Here is an 18,343-nt window from a genome sequence, read left to right as displayed (position 1 = left end):
AACATCCCAGGTGATTAACTGTTATTCTTTATAGTTTTTTTTCAAATTAATTATTGGGAGATGAAGCTTTTCAGCATTTATTTCCCATCTCTTGTTGACCTGAGAAGATGGTGAGGGATCATTGTCGTGATGGAGGGAGGCTAGGAGCAATGTATATATGCTGAAAATGCTATTAGGAACTGGAGCTGAAAACGGATGTGGAAGAACTGTCTGAACACAGCAGGCCAAGCAGCATCAGAGGAGCAGGAAAGCTGATGTTTCGGGCCTAGACCCTTCAGCTTTCCTGCTCCTCTGATACTGCTTGGCCTGCTGTGTTCATCCAGCTCTACACCTTATGATCTCAGATTCTCCAACATCGGCGGTTCCTACTACCTCTGGAAGAACTGCCTGCAGTGTTAAAAGAAATCCATGATTGCCATTTCATTCAGTTTGCTGACCTAAACGTTACAGTTACCATAGCAGTATAAGTGATGCACAACTGATTTTACATCCTTCCATTATCACAGTGGGGCGCCCGTCAGTTCAATTTCAGTCAAACCTCCCAGTGTCTTTAAACTCTTTGAAGTGGGACCATTCAGTACAATCCTTGTTGAAAATAACTAGGGGAACTTAAAGATAGTAATTGGATTTTCATAATCGAGAACTTTTATTCCAAATGGTAAATTTATCAATAGACAGTTAAGAACTGAGCACACTGATCCTGACATCTGCTCATGGTGACTATGGGGTGAATTGGCACGGTGAAAATAAAAGCAAAAGGTGGCATGATGGCATGGGTTGGCACTAAGTTGGCACAGGGCCTTTAAGGAGCCATGAGTGGGCAAAGGCATATAGGCTGGCGTGGAAGGTATGGTGACCATACTATGTGGGTACAGAGATGTTAACTGGCATGGAGGATACGGAGGAATATGTGGACTGTGCTAGAAGCGCTAAGTGGCATGTGTTGGCTTTGGGAGTGTATGTGGAAGGCTGAAGGACTTAACTAAAATGGTTTTTAGTAAAATTCATTAACAAAAGTGCTATAACCCTGCGTTTGGCCTTTTTGCCCAGCCTAACTCCTGACTGGGCAGCCTCTGAACACTTTCTGAGGTTGCCTGCCACATCTCCCCTCATCCTTCTTAAGCTCCACCTACTGCTATCATATGGCAGTATAACATGCCTGCCACATCTCTAATTTTCACCTGCCCCGTGAAAGCAAATCCAACCTTTTGGGGTAATTCCACAGGTCAGCTTTGTAGAGCCAGGAATTGTCACAATTCTGCACTCATGGACTTGGAACAAAAATTTAGGGTAGAGTTTTTTGGAATAACAGCACCATCTTGCATTCAGAAGACTGATTGATGAGGATAATGGTTAGAATATCTGCCTATTAGACGCTTTGCAGATTAAAACTCTGAGAAGGATCTTGTGTTGTAGCGATAAATGGGTCAGGTTCAAGTCCCACCTATCCTGAAGATGTGTTGGAAAAATAGTGTGAGCAGTTTGATTAGAACAGCTAAAACTCCCAGCAATAAATGAAATAGTGGGACATTCAGATATGGCACGGCCTTCCTATGAGCACAAGAAATACATGCTATTATTAAATTTTTCAGTATAGTAATAGATGCAGTGTAAGTCAGAGCATGACACAAAAGTGTCTGCAAAAATACAAATATCAAATCAGCAGAGATAGAATATAGTATGGAGGGAACTGTAAAAAGGAAGCAGAAAAAAAATTAATTTAACATTGCCAACAGAGAACCAACAGACCTGGGTGTTATAAATGGTCATATTTTGTAGTTCTCTTTCATTATAGCTTTCTAACAATTGCTAATATGAGAATTGGAAATGTTAATTAATATTCTCTCTCTTAAAGTTGCGGAACAATGGACCAAGTGCATTTAGCAAAGCCATATTAGATCTACAGTGGCCATACAAGTATAAGGAAGATTACCTGTTGTACATAATGGAGTACACACCTGAAGGTCCTATGAACTGTACCTCCAAGATGATTATCAATCCACTGAATTTAAAGGTGAATATTGCACTTTTCCTTATCAATCCCTTGTATACACTGGAAACTTTAACATATTTGCTCTCCAGATCTATGAAGGACAAAATAATGTCCAACACTAATTATGATGTGCATTAATTATAATGAAAATTTTAATCCAATATTATGGAAGAACAAACATATATATCAAGCCAGGATGATGTGTGACTTGGCATTGGTTTGTGTTCCTATAACCTTGTAGCTCTTGCTCTTTTGGTAGTAGTGGTTGCGAAGAGAAAGTTGCCACCATAAGTAACCTCGCATTGTTTGTGGCAGGCATGATATACCGGTGGTGGATACTGCTGACGTTGATCCTGAAACTAGTTTCAATGATTAATCAAACTTTTGCATGGTGTTGAGTTTCTGAGTGTTTTTGAAATGGCACCTAACTTAATGAGTGAAATGTGTTTCATCATATTCCTGAGGCAACACTTCACAGAGGCTTTTGAGAGATCAAGAAGTGAACCATTCATCACAGAACAATTGAACTCTGCCCTGTCCTTGTTCCTAGTGTTACTATGGCTAGTGAATTTAAGATTATGGTGACCCTCGAGAATGGTGACATTGTGGTATCATTGAAGGTTAAAATTAGATGGTGGAACTTTCTTTTGTTTGATATAGTGATTTCTCAGCACCTGGCGGAAAATGAATGTTAGCTATTTGCAAGTGTAAGCCTGAAAGTTATCTAGTTGCTGCTGTAGGTTGACAAGGGTTACTTCAAGATAGATGTATAAGTGGAAGTGACTAGTGAAAAATCCTCAAAATATCTTACAGTATTTCTTTTTAATATCAATTATCAAATACTGCCACAATATCCATGGCAGCAGCTCTCACTACCTTTGCACTCAACTCTTGTATCCATTTGGACCAAGGCTGTGATGTGATTCTGGTTGCACAATGGATGACTCCATATTCTGTTGATATCAGGCTGACAGGATGTTAATTAACCAGGCTAGATTTTTCCATTTTTTTCTGAATAGTACATTCCTTGGCAATATCTCATATTGATAAGTAGCTACCATTGTCTTAGAACATCTCAGGTAAAGGATCAAGCCTGCTCTGGCATGCAGATCGTAAACTTATCAGTCATGTTAGACCATAAGATATAGGAGAGAATTAGGCTATTTGGCCCATCGAGTCTGTTCTGCCATTCAATCATGGCTGATATATTTCTCAACACCATTCTCCTGTCTTCGCCTGGTAACCTTTGATCCACTTACCAATCTCTGTCTTAAATACATTTAATGACTTCACCTCCACATCCTTCTGTGGCAGTGAGTTCCACACATTCACCAACTTCTGGCTGAAGAAATTCCTTCTCATCTCAGTTCTAAAGGGTTGTCCCTTCAGTCTGAGGCTGTGCCCTCAGGTCCTAGTCTCTCCTACCTGTGGAAACGTCTTCTCTACATCCACTCTATCCAGGCCTCTCTAAGTTTCAATGAGGTATTTCCTCATGCTCCTTAAGCTCCATCGAATACAGACCCACAGTTCTCAATTGCTCCTCACATGATAGCCTTTTATCCCTAGGATAATTCTTGTAAATCTCCTCTGGACCCCTTCAATGCCAGCACATCCTTTAGATATGGGGCCCAAAACTGCTCACAATATTCCAAATGCAGTCTGACCAGACTCTTGTACAGCCTTAGTAGTACATTTCTGTTCTTGTATTCTAGCTCTCTTGAAATGAATGCTAACATTGCATTTGCCTTCCTAACTGCTAACTAAATCTGCATGATAACCTTAAGAGAATCCTGAACTAGGGCTCCTAAGTCACTTTGCGTTTCAGATTTCTGAAGCCTTTCCCCATTTAGAAAACAGCCTGCATCTCTATTCTTCTTTCTGAATTGCATAACCTCATACATTGCTACATTGTACTCCATAGGCCATTTCTTTGCCCACTCTCCAGCCAGTCCAAGTCATTCTGCAGTCTCCCCACTTCCATAACACTGCCTGACCCTCCACATAGAGATAGTAAGAACTGACTGGAGTCAGAGATAACACCGTGTGGAGCTAGAGGAACACAGCAGGCCAGGCAGCATCAGAGGAGCGGGAAAGCTGACGTTTCGGGTCGGGGCCCTTCTTCAGAAATGGGGAGGGAGAAGGGAGCTCAGAAATAAATAGAGAGGAGGTGTCAAAAGTTTCAGGGCTGAATCTCTCTCAATTTATTTTGGAGCTCCCTTCCCCCTCCCTGTTTCTGAAGAAGGATCCTGACCCGAAACGTCAACTTTTCTGCTCCTGGCCTGCTGTGTTCCTCCAGCTCCACACATCTTTGTTGCTGAGATTGTAAATGAAACAATATTCTCACTTCCTTTGAACAGATCGTTAATGTATAATGTGAATAATTTGGTCCCAACATTGACCCCTATGGAACTCTTCTAGTCACTAGCTGCCATCCTAAAAAAGACCCCTTTGTCCCTACTCTGTCTTTTGCCAGTCACCAATCCCTTAGCCATATCATTTCCCTGTCACTGACACGATAAGCTGTTATCTTATTTTTCAGCCTCCTGGTCGGAGGCATTCTGGAAATTCAAATACATCACGTCTTCGGGCTCTCCTTTATCTAACTTGCTTATTACCTCCTCAAAGAATTCTTAGAGATTTGTCAGGCATGTCCTCCTCTTAATGAAGCCATGCTGACTTATCCCTGTTTTAACATGCTCTTCTGTAATCTTGCCCTTAAAAGGGACTCAAATCTTATCAATGATCAAGACTGGCCTATAAATCCCAGTCTCCTGCCTCCCTCCCTTCTTAAATAGTGGTCTTACATTAGTTATTTTCCAGTCCTCTGGGACTCTCCCTGACTTCAGCAAATCCTGAAAGATCACTATCAATTCCTCCATAATCTCCCTGGCTATCTTCTTCAGATCTCTAGGGTATGCTCCATCCAGTATGGGTGATTTATCCATCTGCAGACCTTTCAGCTTCCTCAGCACCTTGTATTTAGTGATGGCCACTACACTCATCTCTGCCCCCTCTCTTCCCCCCGCCCTGTCTCTGATGACGTTCCGGTATGCTGCTGTTGTCTTCCACCATGAAGACTGATGGAAAGTACCTTTTCAATTCCTCCGCCATTTCTTTTTTCCCCATTACTACTTCTCCAGCCTCATTTTCCTGCAGTCTAATGTCCACTCTGTCTTGCCTTTTATATGTCAGAAAAAAACAGTTGCAATCTTCTCTTATATTACTCACTAGCTTACCCTCGTTTCATCATCTTCCCCCTTATTGTTTCTTTTTTTATTGTTTCTTTTTTAATTATTCCATGTTTTTTTCATAGGCTTCCCAATCCGCTGGCTTCTGACTAATCTTCACCACACTGTTTGCTTTATCTTTTGTTTTAATGCTGTTTCTGCCATCCCTTGTCAGCCATGATCGCCTCATCCTTTCCTTGGTATGTTGTTTCTTCCTTGAGATGAATATCTGCTGTGTCTCACAAATTAGCCCCAGAAACCCCTGCCAGTGCTGCTCCACTGTCTTCTCTGCTAGGCACCTATTCCAGTCAGCTTTGGCCAGTTCCTCACTCATGTTTGTATTTACCTTTTTACTCAGTTGTAATTCATCTGATTTGAGCTGCTCCCTGTCAAACTACAGGGTGAATTTGTTTTCAAGTTTCATAGACCTTGTCGTGTCCAGTGCACCCAGCTGTTGCTTATAGTCATATGGAGTGAACTGAAGTAACTGGATACTGGTATCAATGATGATGATCTTGCGAGGTCATCTGAACATTTGGCTGAAGATGCATGTAAACACTTACACTTTGTCTTGTGCACTCCTGATGGTCTGCAGCATGCATGCAGATGAAATATTCATAAATTATCTTCCTCTTGTTAGTTAACTAGTTGTCAATTCTGGCAATATATATTTTTGGATATTGACAAAATCCAGTGTTCTACTGCTTAATATTTTTCAATTTTCCATTGCGTTGCACATGAAAAGTTAAGATGAATGCATTCTTCAGGAGAAATGGGGCTGGCACATTTGATATTGCACACTGGGGAACAATTTTTTTGCCAATGGTTTATTATTGAACCGCTGCTAACAAGAAGCTGAGATGCACACCATTTATACAGAGAATTTCTATCATTAATATGGATAATTTATAATGGGAAAAATTCAGCAGAGATATTGGAAATAAGGGTTTGGAGATGGATGTTACTTGGAAATGCATAATAATTATCGTTATTACATAGATGATACGAGAAATGTTCCAGTGACTTTATTTTACTCATTATTTTGTTGCAGACTGCAAGCGCAATGGCAAACCAGACAACCTCTCCAACTGCAAGTCCAAAACATCAACATCATATAAAACGCAGAGACACGACTGAATCAGAAGGTATTGAGGTGCTGGTATGTATCTTGGATAGTAATTAGCTGGTTCCAATATTTGTTACTGCTTAAGTTGAAGAATGTTATGCAGAAAGTCTTTTCGTGTGGAATTGCTAGCTACTGAAGACCATTACTGCAAATTTATTTGAGTAGGGAATTGGAAGAACCCTTCTCGGCTTGTTCTAATATCCCTAATCTCCTAGTCCTCTGGAATTTAGATGAAATCAAACAATGAGCATGGCTTTTTTTTTCTTCTCCAAATGCACCAAATTATGTCAAACTATATCTTACACACACTTCACAATATGTGTGTTTGCTTTACGACTGAGACTTCAAAAGGCTACCAAACTACTAAACCACCACAGCAAAGTTCAAGCCTGTTCTTAACCCTATATTCCCACGTGCTTTTTTTCAATGCGTCACAGAATAACAATAAATAATGGAAACTGAAAACGTTTTCTCTTCTGTTGAATTCTGGGAATTCAACCCCACAACTAATGGTTGAAATTAATTAACTAGTTACGTGGCGATCTGCAAACTCACATATAAGATATCAATTTTTTGTTAATGTTTGATCAGAAAATAAGTACTTTTTGAAAAGCCATTACAATAGATCCATATGAGCACAGTAGCATTTGCTGCTGCTTGGGGTGAGTGACGACGATGATGGGGAGATTGGGTAAGATTTTTAAAATTCCTAGGTGCGAAAAGCTGATAGTAATTTTAGGGACCACCAACATTCAAAAATGCTGTTTGATAAATGTCCATTTCAGAAATGATTCACTTGCCAGTTGTGCTTAGAACATTTAGAACTCCAATACATTAAATTGAGGGGAGGGTGAAAGCAGTTGTGATTAAAAGCTTAGTCTAAAAAATGTCTTGGGAGATGAGGTTTTTATAAATATGGAGAAGCTATAGATTTAAAGGGGAAATTCAACAGATTAGGATCAAGCTCATGAACAAAAGTATTTACCTCTGTTTGAGCCTGTTCTCATAAATGTGAAAGGAACTGTAAGTAAAATTCTTGAGGTGCATTCAAGAGAAATATTTTGGCAAAAGTGTAGCAAGTTGAATAAGTTCTGGACTTAGCTTGAGGAAAGAAGCGGTGCAGACGGATGACTGATCATTAATTTAGTTAGTTTTAACATAATTGTGGAAAAGAACAAAGAAGATTTACATTTCTAAATTGGGGCAAAGCAAATTTTTCTAAGTGGTGGGGAGAATTTAGGGGTTGGGAATAAACATGTTCCCATAAAGCAGAATAGTGGCTTGGTAAAATCAGGTGTCTTCTGGACAGCAAAGAGCTTATAGGGTAAGATGTAGCAGAAAAGGAAAGCTTATGTCTGACACACCGAACTTAAGACTGCAAAAAACTGGAAGGAGTCTAGAAAGCTAGGAACTGGAAAGATACAATCAGAGAAGAAATTAGGAAAGCAAAGAGAGGGAATGAAAAAATGTTGGCAAGTAAAATCAAGATGAACCCAAATATGTTTTCTAGAGTCATAGATTCATCAGCACGGAAATAAACCCTTCAATTTAACTCGTCCATGCTGACCTGGTATCCTAAACTGAACTAGTCCCATTTGCCTGTGTTTAGCCCATATCTCTCAACCGTTCGTATTCATGTACCTGTCCAAGTGGCTTTTAAATATTATAATTGTAAACGCCTACTATGGCAGTCCCCCAGTGTAAAGTTAAAATTCCCTATCATTACCACTCTATTCTTCTTAAAGAAATCTGAGATCTCTTGACGTATTTGCTCCTCAATTTCCTGCTGACTATAGAGGGAATAATAGTAATAATCTCAACACATTAAGATAAGGGGATAACAAGTAGGGTCTATAAAAGAACAAAAAATATAGATAGTGTAGAGGCAAAAGATTTTGATATGATTCTTACTGAATATTTTGCATCTATCTTCGTAAAACCAGGGAAGTATGTAGATATTGTAGCTCAGAAAGACAGTTTGGAATACTCAATGTGACGAATATGGTGAGAGAGAAAATGTTAGTGGGATTAAGGTCCTTGAAAGTGGAAAATCACTAGTGCAGATGAACTGTACCTCAGGGTGTTAAAACAAGTGAGGAGGAAATAGTGGATGGTCTGATGTTTGTTTTCCAATCCTAATTTGATGAAGGTGTGAGGATAAAGGATTGGATTAATGTTAATTTTTTAAATGTCGGAGGATAGACCAAATAATCACAGGCCTGTCAGTCTAAACTCAGTCATAGGTAATTTTGAAAGACAGTTTATACTGTCATGTAGAAAGGCATAGATTAGTGAAGGATAGTCAGGGTGAACTTGTTCAGGGAAGACAAGGTCTGATTAACGTGATTGAAGTTTTTGAGGAATCAACAAGGAGGATGGATAACGGTGCAGCAATCGATGTGGTCTACATTGTCAAAAGCGTTACTAAAATCAATCCTTCATATGGTAGACTGATTTAAAGAAATAAAAATGCATATGATCCTGGGGAATTTAGTAAGCAGGATACAAAACCGAATCAGTAGCATGAAACAAAGGATAATGGTAAATGGGTCTTTTTGCAACTGGAAGACTGTGTTTCCAGTGGGATTTTACAGGACTCCCTATTGGAACTTCTGCTTTCTGTGGCATATGTCAACAATATGGACGTAAATTACGTATGTAGGTAACACAAAATTAGCTATATGGCTGAATCCAAGAAAGAAAACTATAGACTGCAGAAAGGTATTCATGGAGCAAATGGGTAGAAAAGTGGCAAATGGAGTTCAACCTGAGAAGTGTGAGGTGATGCATTTGGGGAGGTGAATCAAGGCTATGGAATACACAATAAGTGAAGGGTGTAAATGAATTAAGGATGTTGAGTGAAATTCAACAGATCTCTGAAGGTAGCAGGTCAGCTTGATAAGGTGGTTAAGAAGACCGATGCAGTCTTTTCCTTTGTTCGCTAAGGGATAGGATATAAGTGTAGGAAGATCATGCTGGAGCTACAAAAATCATTGGTTAGAATGATGTGAAGGTGCTGGTGTTGGACTGGGGTAGACAAGATCAAACATGGCACCAGGTTATAGTCCAACAGGTTTATTGAAGACACAAGCTTTCGGAGTCTGACTCCTTCTTCAGGTGTCAGTGAGAGAGGTGACATAGACACTTTATTTACCTTAGCTGGGAAATTTGTGACTAGTGGCTATAGGCATAAAATGTTAGAAATATCAGAGAAAATCAAGATATAAACTTATAGGGGCCTAGGAGCTCAGTGCCTGAAAGGATGATAGCGGCAGAAACCTTCAACTATTTTAAAAAGTTTACAAATATATGCCTTCAGTCCTGTATTCTGCAGGGCTATGGGCCAAATGCTGGAAAGTGGGATTAGGCTGTGTGTCTTGTTTTTCATCTGGCGAGGGCCTGGTGGGCAAAGTGGCCTCTTTCTATGCCATGATATTGTTACAATTCCAAGTATTTGTATTATATGAAAAGGAAAAGATGATGATGGTGATGTTTCCTCTTGGTTTCTGCAGGGATGTGACAACGCAGAATGTGTGAAAATTAACTGTCAGATTGGCAGGCTGGAAAGAGACAAGAGTGTAGTTCTGCACATCCGGTCACGACTGTGGGGTGAAACATTCATGAAAGTGAGTGGCAGAAAGACTTTTTTACAAGTTTAGTGTATTCATCAATTCTATTCTTTGTTTTATAATAATTTTGCAGTTTTATTTCTTGGTGCTATATTGCAAAATCGCAGAAGTCTTACAGTGAGGTGGAGGCTATTTGGCCTATTGCGCCTGCACCAGCACCAGCTCATTAAATGAGCTTCAATACCTAATACTAGTCTCCTGCTTTTTCCCCAGACCCTTGCACACATTATTTTTATGCAAGTAATCATCCAGTGCCCTCAAGATACTGCAACTGAACTTGCCTCCATCACACTTCAAGGAAGTGTATTCCATACTCTAACCGTGAGCTGAGTGAAAGGTTTTTTGCTCTCTTCACTGTCGTTCTTTTGCAGATCATTTAAATCTATGCACTCTTTTCCTTTTAGGAGCAGGAACAGTCTCTCTTCATCTGTTCTATCCAGCACATTGATTTTGAAACTCTCTTTCAAATCTTCTCTCTAAAGGAGAATAGTCCCAAATTCTTCGATGTATCCTCATCGCTGAAGTTCCCCATTCCTGAAACTATTCTTGTAAACTGCTTCTGCACTGTCTCCAATTTGTTCACATCCTTCCTGTAACGCGGTGCCCGGAACCATGCACGGTACTCCAAGTGAGGTCTAACAAGTGTCTTACACACATTCAACATCACTTCCCTGCTCCCCTACCCATGAAGGACAGTTAGAGGGAATAGTGTGAACTAGTGGCTAAAAGAATGATAAAACAGTTAATGATTCTGTGGGAACTTGCAAATATATCTTTTTAATGTATATTACATCATCAAAACATATGTCCTTATCATTTCTCTTTCATTTAACTAGAAAGAGAATCAGTCGTACTCCTTGATGGCTTCCGCATCATACAGTGTCATTGAAATGCCATATAAGAACTTCTCTGCTGAACTTCCTACTGGATCCATTGTGGTAAGCATTTTAGGTCCATTAATATTTTTGAAAATAAAATTCCTGTTTTTAAAATCAACTTTTAACCTTTTCTTTTTTTAAATATGCAGGTTACTACTTTGGTGACTTGGGATAAGGTGATAACTCCTCACCCAGTGCCAGTTTGGGTTATTATATTGGCACTCCTAGCTGGTCTACTCCTTCTAGCTCTCTTGGTATTTGTCATGTATAAAGTAAGTAACATTCTTTTGTCAAGCTTCTTTTAGTCAATCACTGTTGTAAGGTACGGAAATATTGCTGGATAGTAGAACCTTAATTACATTGTCTTTCAGTCATTTTGAGACAGAATGAGATGCAGTACAAAATCTTGTTTTCTTTAGTCTGAAATTCAGAGGTTACCATGAAGAATTCTCCTTCTCAACCTCTCCCTTCCGTTATCGTCTGCTAAGACTATGGTAACTTTAATTTTAGTAGTGATATGAACTCGGTATACCATTTAAAAATAAAACAAAGAACTGTAGATGCTCAAGATCTGAAACAAGAAAAGAAATTTCTGGAAAAACTGAGCAGGTCTGGTGGCATCTGTGGAGAGAAAACTGATTTAACATTTTGACTCCAGTGACCCTTAGTCAGAAAAGTTCTGAAGGAGGGCCATTGGACAGAAAACAATAACGGTGTTTTCACACAATTTAAAAACCCAGTCACACTCATTCAGCAAGGTCTAACAATTGGAGGTGTTTTTTTACAGTAAATTGCTATTAACAATGTATTAAAAGTGTGACACTGGAAGGAATTAAATTCTTCCATATAGATCATGTGAAAACCTTGAACAATATACAACCTAATGAATTTCTTAAGTACATGGAAAGACTTTTAGAATTTAAATGCTAAACTGGCAAAACATGTTGATCTCAGCACCACAAAAGCATGTAGAAGGGGAGCAAATAAAATTGCTTACAGTTTTTAAAAAAGGTATTTTTGGTTTATGACCTTTGTGACCTGAAAATATAATATCAAATATAAATTTGGAAGATAAACACATCAAAATGATACTCCATAAAATTATGCTCTTTCTTGTATTTAATCCCTGATATAGGATAGCAACAGGAGAAACCAGTCAGCCTGTCAAGACTGTTCCACTATTCAGTTAGATCATGGCTGATCATCTACCTCAACGTCACTTTCCTGCACAATCTCCATACCTATTGATGTCATTCATCTTCACAAATCTATCAATTTCATTTTTCATGCCCATTGATTAAACTTCCATTGCTGTCTGGGGTAGAGAATTCCCCCACTCTGTATATGAAGGAATTCTTCATCACCACAATCTCAGAATGACAGTTGGTCCATTTAAGACTGTCCCCAGCCTTAGACTCAGCAGCCAGGAGATACATCTTATTTATATCCGCCCTGTAACAACTTTTAAAGTTCCAGTGAGACTACTTTTCAATTTCCAAAGAATATAGACCCAATCTCCTCAATCTTTACTCATAAAACAATCTCACTATCCCAGGAATTAATCTGATGAACTTCTGTTACACTCGATCTATGGTAAGTATGTCATTCCTTGCATAAGGAGACAAAAACTGTGCACAAAATACCAGGTAAAGTGTCACCAATGCTCTATACAACTGGTAAATTACATAAAGGGCGAAATTTACTTTAACAACTTCATTAGGTTTTTACCAGTTTCCTCTGCATTTGTTTTTTAGGTCTTGATGTTTGTGCACAGTCATTGCTGAGATTATCTGACATCTCCTGTTGCATGTTTTCTTCAGATTTTCTGCATTTAAATTTCATCTCATTTTTACCCATTCCCTGACAATAATTTCCCGACCTCACTGTCGGTATAGGCAGCAAGCTTCTTTGCATAAAATGGAGTACATGACATCTGTCGTGGGGAAAATGGTGGCATAGTAGTAATGTCACTGGACTGGTAAGTCAGAGACTGGAGCTAATGCTCTGAGGATATGAATTTAAATTCATTGATAAATCTGGAATATAAAGTTAGTATCAGCAATGGAGAAAATAATAACAATCAGGTGGATTGTAAAAATTCATCTGGTCAACTAATGTCCTTTTATGGAATCAAATTTGCAATCTTTTCCTGATATAGCCTACATTCCAGCGGTGTGACTCTCTGAAATGTCCTATAGTCACACAGTTCAGGGAACAAATTGCCTCAGGAGATCCCATGAGGTCATATTTAGAATCCTATGCATTAAGCATTAATGGTAGATCAATTTTATACATAACCAGTACTGGTCAAGCTAACCATACTTAACACAGGCGCACTCAATAAGGGCATTCAGTGTTTGAGGGGCCTCACATCAAGAAAGTGGAGAGGTCATTTAAGTTCATACCCTGCTAATCCCCTTCCTTCATCCCTCCCCAGCTGACCGTCTTCAGCTGTAGGTCAGTGTTGGACCATAAGCAACCATTGCTGTCCAACTCGCAACGATAATTGAACACAGGAACTGGTCTCTGATTGGCCAGAAGCTCTGTGCTGCTGGGGACAGTCAGCCACCTGAGTGGAACAAGTTGTGGTGGGCTTTCACAAAAAGAGAAGAGATGGGGCTTTTGCTACTTGTCCAGTTACCAACGGAACCCCATTATGTCTCCACCTCCACAAGATTCTGCCTGCCTTGTCTCAGTTGGTCAAAGGATCAGCAATTGGTATACCCAGTGGGAAGAAGTGTACTAAATAATGAATATGGAACCTATTATTGAGTCCATCCTGGTTTTGTGGCCTGAGCCCTAATCACTCCATCTCCTATTATGGTCCCAACTGATGGTAATATTAACAAGTCAGATCCCTGAGTGAGATGGGGCTTGAAAGACAAGTTTTCTTTTTTTTTTGTTTGCTATGATAATCACTGAACATATTCATTTGAGGTGCCAAAGTAATTTTAACAAAGAATGTAGATATTTGTTACAAGCAAAGAAGACACGTACAATGTTATACTGTACAAGAAGTATTTGAAATTTATTCTTATTTCAAATATCAGAAATAAATATTCAACCCTCTCCCCCCACAACAACTTTATAGACTTTCAAACGTCAGCAAAGGGTCACCCCTGTCTCCACAATGAAATTATTTGCTCAGCTGGCACAGCTGCAGTCAGCTTCCTTTCCTGCAATTTTCTGTACGTTCACTCAATGTTATTTCCTTTAGTAATACCTCTTCCTGAAACCTTTAAACAAGCCGCTAATTCAGCTCACTTACTATTCAATACATGTTCCGTAGCCTTGTGTCTTCAGTAACCTTGTCGTATATTCTCTTCTCTGACATTAGTCTTCTGTTTCTGAAACCTTTCCTTAAGCAGCTCAGAACTTCCCCAAATCCCTGCACTGACTGTTTTGGATACAGCCATACAAATAGAACCTCTGCTATTAGGGATCCCTTCTCTGCATGAACTTGTACACTGATTCACTTCTACTAGACTCCTGTTGCTGGGCAACACCTTTTTATTTTGTCTATCTCTATTTCTAATACCTTGAACTATTCACTCAAAGCTTTAAATACCTCTGTGGTTAGCACTGCTGCCTCACAGCGCCAGGGACCCAGGTTCGATTCCACCCTCAGGCGACTGTCTGTCTGTGTGGAATTTGCACATTCTCCTCGTGTCTGTGTGGGTTTCCTCTGGGTGCTCCGGTTTCCTCCCACAGTCCAAAGATGTGCAGGTTAGGTGGATTGGCCATGCTAAATTGCCCGTGGTGTTCAGGGATGTGTAGAGAAGGTGGGCTATAGGGGGATGGGTCTGGGTGGGATGCTCTGAAGGTCGGTGTGGGGTCGAAGGGCCTGTTTCCACACTGTAGGGATTCTATGATCTAGGAAATGCCCGTAAACAAAACAAATCTTCAGCCATCCTTGGACCATGCACAGAACAAACCTAAAATGAAACAAAAATAAAATGGAGTTTTCTCTCCCTGATGTGGCAAGAGTAATGCTGAGCATATAACAAAATTAGGTGAGAATGAAAAAGTCAGATTCTCATCATCTAGCAAAATATCTGACTTTTTTATTTTACCCCCAAGTTTCAAATATTCTGAGTCTCACCCTTGAATTGCAATTAAATTATTTGAGTTTACATCTTATTTAATAACCCAACTATCCCAATTCCAGTTCTCCTTTCCTCGACTGAGAAACCAGAAAGCATTAATTCCTAATGTTAAGATTAGCACTGAGTTATGGATTGCTAGCCTCTGTGTGGCTCACATTATTAAAAACATAAGGTTTTGAGCCTGAGTAATAAGGTATGCCAGCCTCTGTCCAGGCTGGCTGGGACTGTTGGCATTGTCTCTTTTGGTATTCAGCAGAGAAGAGTGCTTCTGTCCTCTCTCCCAATCCCATCCAGTAGCACCTCCAGATCTCTGACCAATAAGTGTGGGGAGCTAGCTTACCTGTCCTCAGAGATAACAAGTTGTAGAGCTGGATGAACACAGCAGGCCAAGCAGCATCAGAGGAGCAGGAAAGCTGACGTTTCAGGTCTGGACCCTTCTTCAGAAAATCATTTACCTTTCCTCAGATGTTTTCAGGGTCGAGCACCACTGTGAGGTGTACTTCCTGGCTTGAAGCATTGAAGGGGCGAGCAGCTGGCTTTAAATGTGGATGCCTAGGCATGGAAGCTGGAACGCCATAGAAATGCTGATTTGATTTGATTTATTGTAGTCATAAGTACAGAGAAAAGCTTTGTTTTGCGAGCATTACAGGCAGATCATAGAAAACTGTGAGGCATACAGGTTAATAACTGCACAGAAGGTGCACAAAGCATGATCAACATTAGCAAGATCAACATTATTTGAAGTTAGACAGTCCATTCATCAGTCTAATAATGGTAGGGAGGAAGCTGTTCTTGAACCTGTTGGTGTGTGTGTGTGTGTTTTCAAGCTTCTATCTTCTGTCTGATGGAAGAGGTTGGAAGAGAGCATTACCTGAGTGGCAGGGGTCTTTTAATGATGTTGGCAGCCTTTCTGCAGCAACGAGAAGTATTATTGGAAACTATGGGTGGGAGGTTGACTTCTGTGATGGCCTGGGCTGAGCACACAACCTTCTATAGTTTCTTAATGGTCTTGGGCAGAGCAGTTGCCGTACAAGGCCATTATGCACTTGGATAGTATGCTTTCCATGGTGCATCTGTAGAATTTTTTGAAGGTTTTTATGGATATGCCGAATTTCCTGAGCTGCGTGAGGAAGAAGAGGAATTGTTGTGCCTTCTTGACTGTCACATCTACTTGGGAAGTCCAGGACAGGTTGTCACTTATCGTCTCCCCTAGGAACCTGATGCTCTTGACCCCCTCTACCTCAGCTCCATTGATGTAGATAGGGGTGTGTCCTTCTCCTTTCTTCCTGACGCCCATGATCAGTTCTTTCATTTTGCCGATATTGAGAGAGAGAGGTTGTTAGTATTGCACAACTTCTGCCTTGCTCACCGAGTGATACCTTAGGAACTACGCTCAACATCTTGGTTGCACATTAATGAGGTGAAATGCAGAAGAAAATGTGAGAAAATTCTAACTTCAATGTGAGAAAATTCAACTAACTTCAGTTGGCAATTAGAAAACTCAGCTCCATATTTTCTCCTTGTTAATGCACAAAATAAAAAATCATTTCAACTTAAAACCATACATCGTTCCTCCACTTTAGAACAGAAGTTCTCAAACAATAATAACATGTTAAGAATCTTCATCATAGCCCAGCCTAGTTGCCTATGCAACAGATTATGCTAAGCTCTGCAGATGAATTCCTAAGATTTACGTCTTGTGATGTTGTTGCATATTGGCATTGTTCAAATCAAGTGATTTTCAATTTATGAATCGTGTTTTACAGTTTGGTTTTTTCAAACGTGTCCGACCACCACGTAAAGATTCCATTGAACGGCAGCAACTCCAACCACAAGAAATGAATGGGGATGGAGCCACAGAAACGTAACTGCCATCAAGTTACAAAAACTGCCTGGAACTCAAATTACTCTAAACCCTGGACTTGAAGTGAACAATTTGACTAACATGGTGTGAAATGAACTGTCAAGAATGCAGTTTGCACTAGCCTCTTTATTTGTATTGACGTGTTGGTAGGTACAAATATTGAGCAAGGGCAATATAAATTTGGCTTTTCTGGTTCCTACTGATGTGGTTCTTGTATTTCATTGCACTGATTAGCACTTCAAAATCTGTATATTGTTGCAGGTTTAAAATGGTGAAATTCATTGCCATTGTTGCTGTTATAGCAACCTGTGTTTTAAATTTTAACTTTGAAGTGCAATATCACAAGTTAGTAGATCCTCACTGAAAAGCAAATCATTGAAAGTCATTTAAGAACAGTTCCTCTTAAATGCATTAATTGATTTAACCTATCATTTTGTAGCATTAAATAACTGTTGTCAATTCATTTGGATGAAAGCAAAGTGGTTTTACAATGAGAATGTATTTTTAAAAAGTTTTGGAACGTAATATGATATGATTGTCCATATTGGGCAAATAGAGAGTAATATGTTCTGTAGGTTTGTTGCATTTATTTTGGTCAACATTGAAATTAGTGATAAGGTGTATGATGCACTATAGTGAGATATTCTGATCCTATTTACTATGGACTCTTCTTACCGTGACCATTTTCCCACCACCAACCACTGACCTAACATTCCACCCTACCCCCGACTCCCATCCCCTGCTGACCTTGCAGTTGCAATGTATGAATTGGTAAACACAACCATTCTGTTACAGACTTCTGTGTTACTGCGTCAAGAATTTAATTACAACTCTGAGATCCCATGCCCCAAAATAAGACAGCAGATCACCATGATATTGAGTGCATTAGCCTTTATGTCTTGTTTGTACAAATTAGCCTAGTCAGAGTCGGCAATTGAGGTATGTTACAGTTCTTAAAAAAAAAAATGCTTACATTTGTGAAGTATAGATATGCCAATTGATTACTAAAGATGGTATGTGTAATAAAAAGAAAATGCACAAATGATTTAATTTTTTAGGATCGGTTTATGACCCTGCAGATTTATAATGAAGAGGGAAATAAGTGTTTTTTTTCCCCTGTTTTATCTTTTAAGATTCACATTTGTTCTTTAATTGCTCACATATGCATTTGGGTGATTGTATTTCATGGCTTTTTAAAGGGAATAAATGGGATGTGAATTTCAAGAGTCTTTTGTCTTTTTTTTAAACTAATAAGGGACAGTGGTGATGCCACTGCAATAGTAATCCAGAAATCCAGGCTAATGTTCAGGAGACATCATTTTAAATCTCACCATAGCAGATGGTGAAATTTGAAATTAATAAAAAAACTTAATGAAAAGCTAATGTAACCATTATCGTAAAAAAACAGTTCTGGTTCACGAGTGTTCTTTACAGAAGGAAATCTGCCATCCACACTTGCTGTTAGATGTGATAGCAACATCATTGGAAATGGCCCAGCAAGGTCCTCCGTTCCAGGACAA

The 18,343-nt window shown here is 39.4% G+C and overlaps 1 protein-coding gene across 1 annotated transcript in view; it reads left to right on the top strand.

Moving 5' to 3' along the window:
* Nucleotides 1-18,047, top strand: part of itgav (integrin, alpha V) — an 81,555-nt gene extending 63,508 nt beyond the window's left edge. Inside the window, exons 24-29 of the mRNA XM_048598754.1 lie at nt 1,856-2,014; nt 6,272-6,379; nt 9,859-9,972; nt 10,812-10,913; nt 11,003-11,125; nt 16,726-18,047. Coding sequence (XP_048454711.1) covers nt 1,856-2,014; nt 6,272-6,379; nt 9,859-9,972; nt 10,812-10,913; nt 11,003-11,125; nt 16,726-16,827 — 708 coding nt within the window. The 3' untranslated portion in view covers nt 16,828-18,047. The remainder of the gene's footprint in view (nt 1-1,855; nt 2,015-6,271; nt 6,380-9,858; nt 9,973-10,811; nt 10,914-11,002; nt 11,126-16,725) is intronic.
* The last annotated feature ends 296 nt before the right edge of the window (nt 18,048-18,343 follow it).

This window comes from Rhincodon typus, chromosome 7, assembly GCF_021869965.1.
Source record: "Rhincodon typus isolate 14 chromosome 7, sRhiTyp1.1, whole genome shotgun sequence".
NCBI classification, from domain to species: domain Eukaryota; kingdom Metazoa; phylum Chordata; class Chondrichthyes; order Orectolobiformes; family Rhincodontidae; genus Rhincodon; species Rhincodon typus.
Note: the sequence above shows the minus strand (reverse complement) of the source record. Positions and strands in the feature narration are given on the sequence as shown.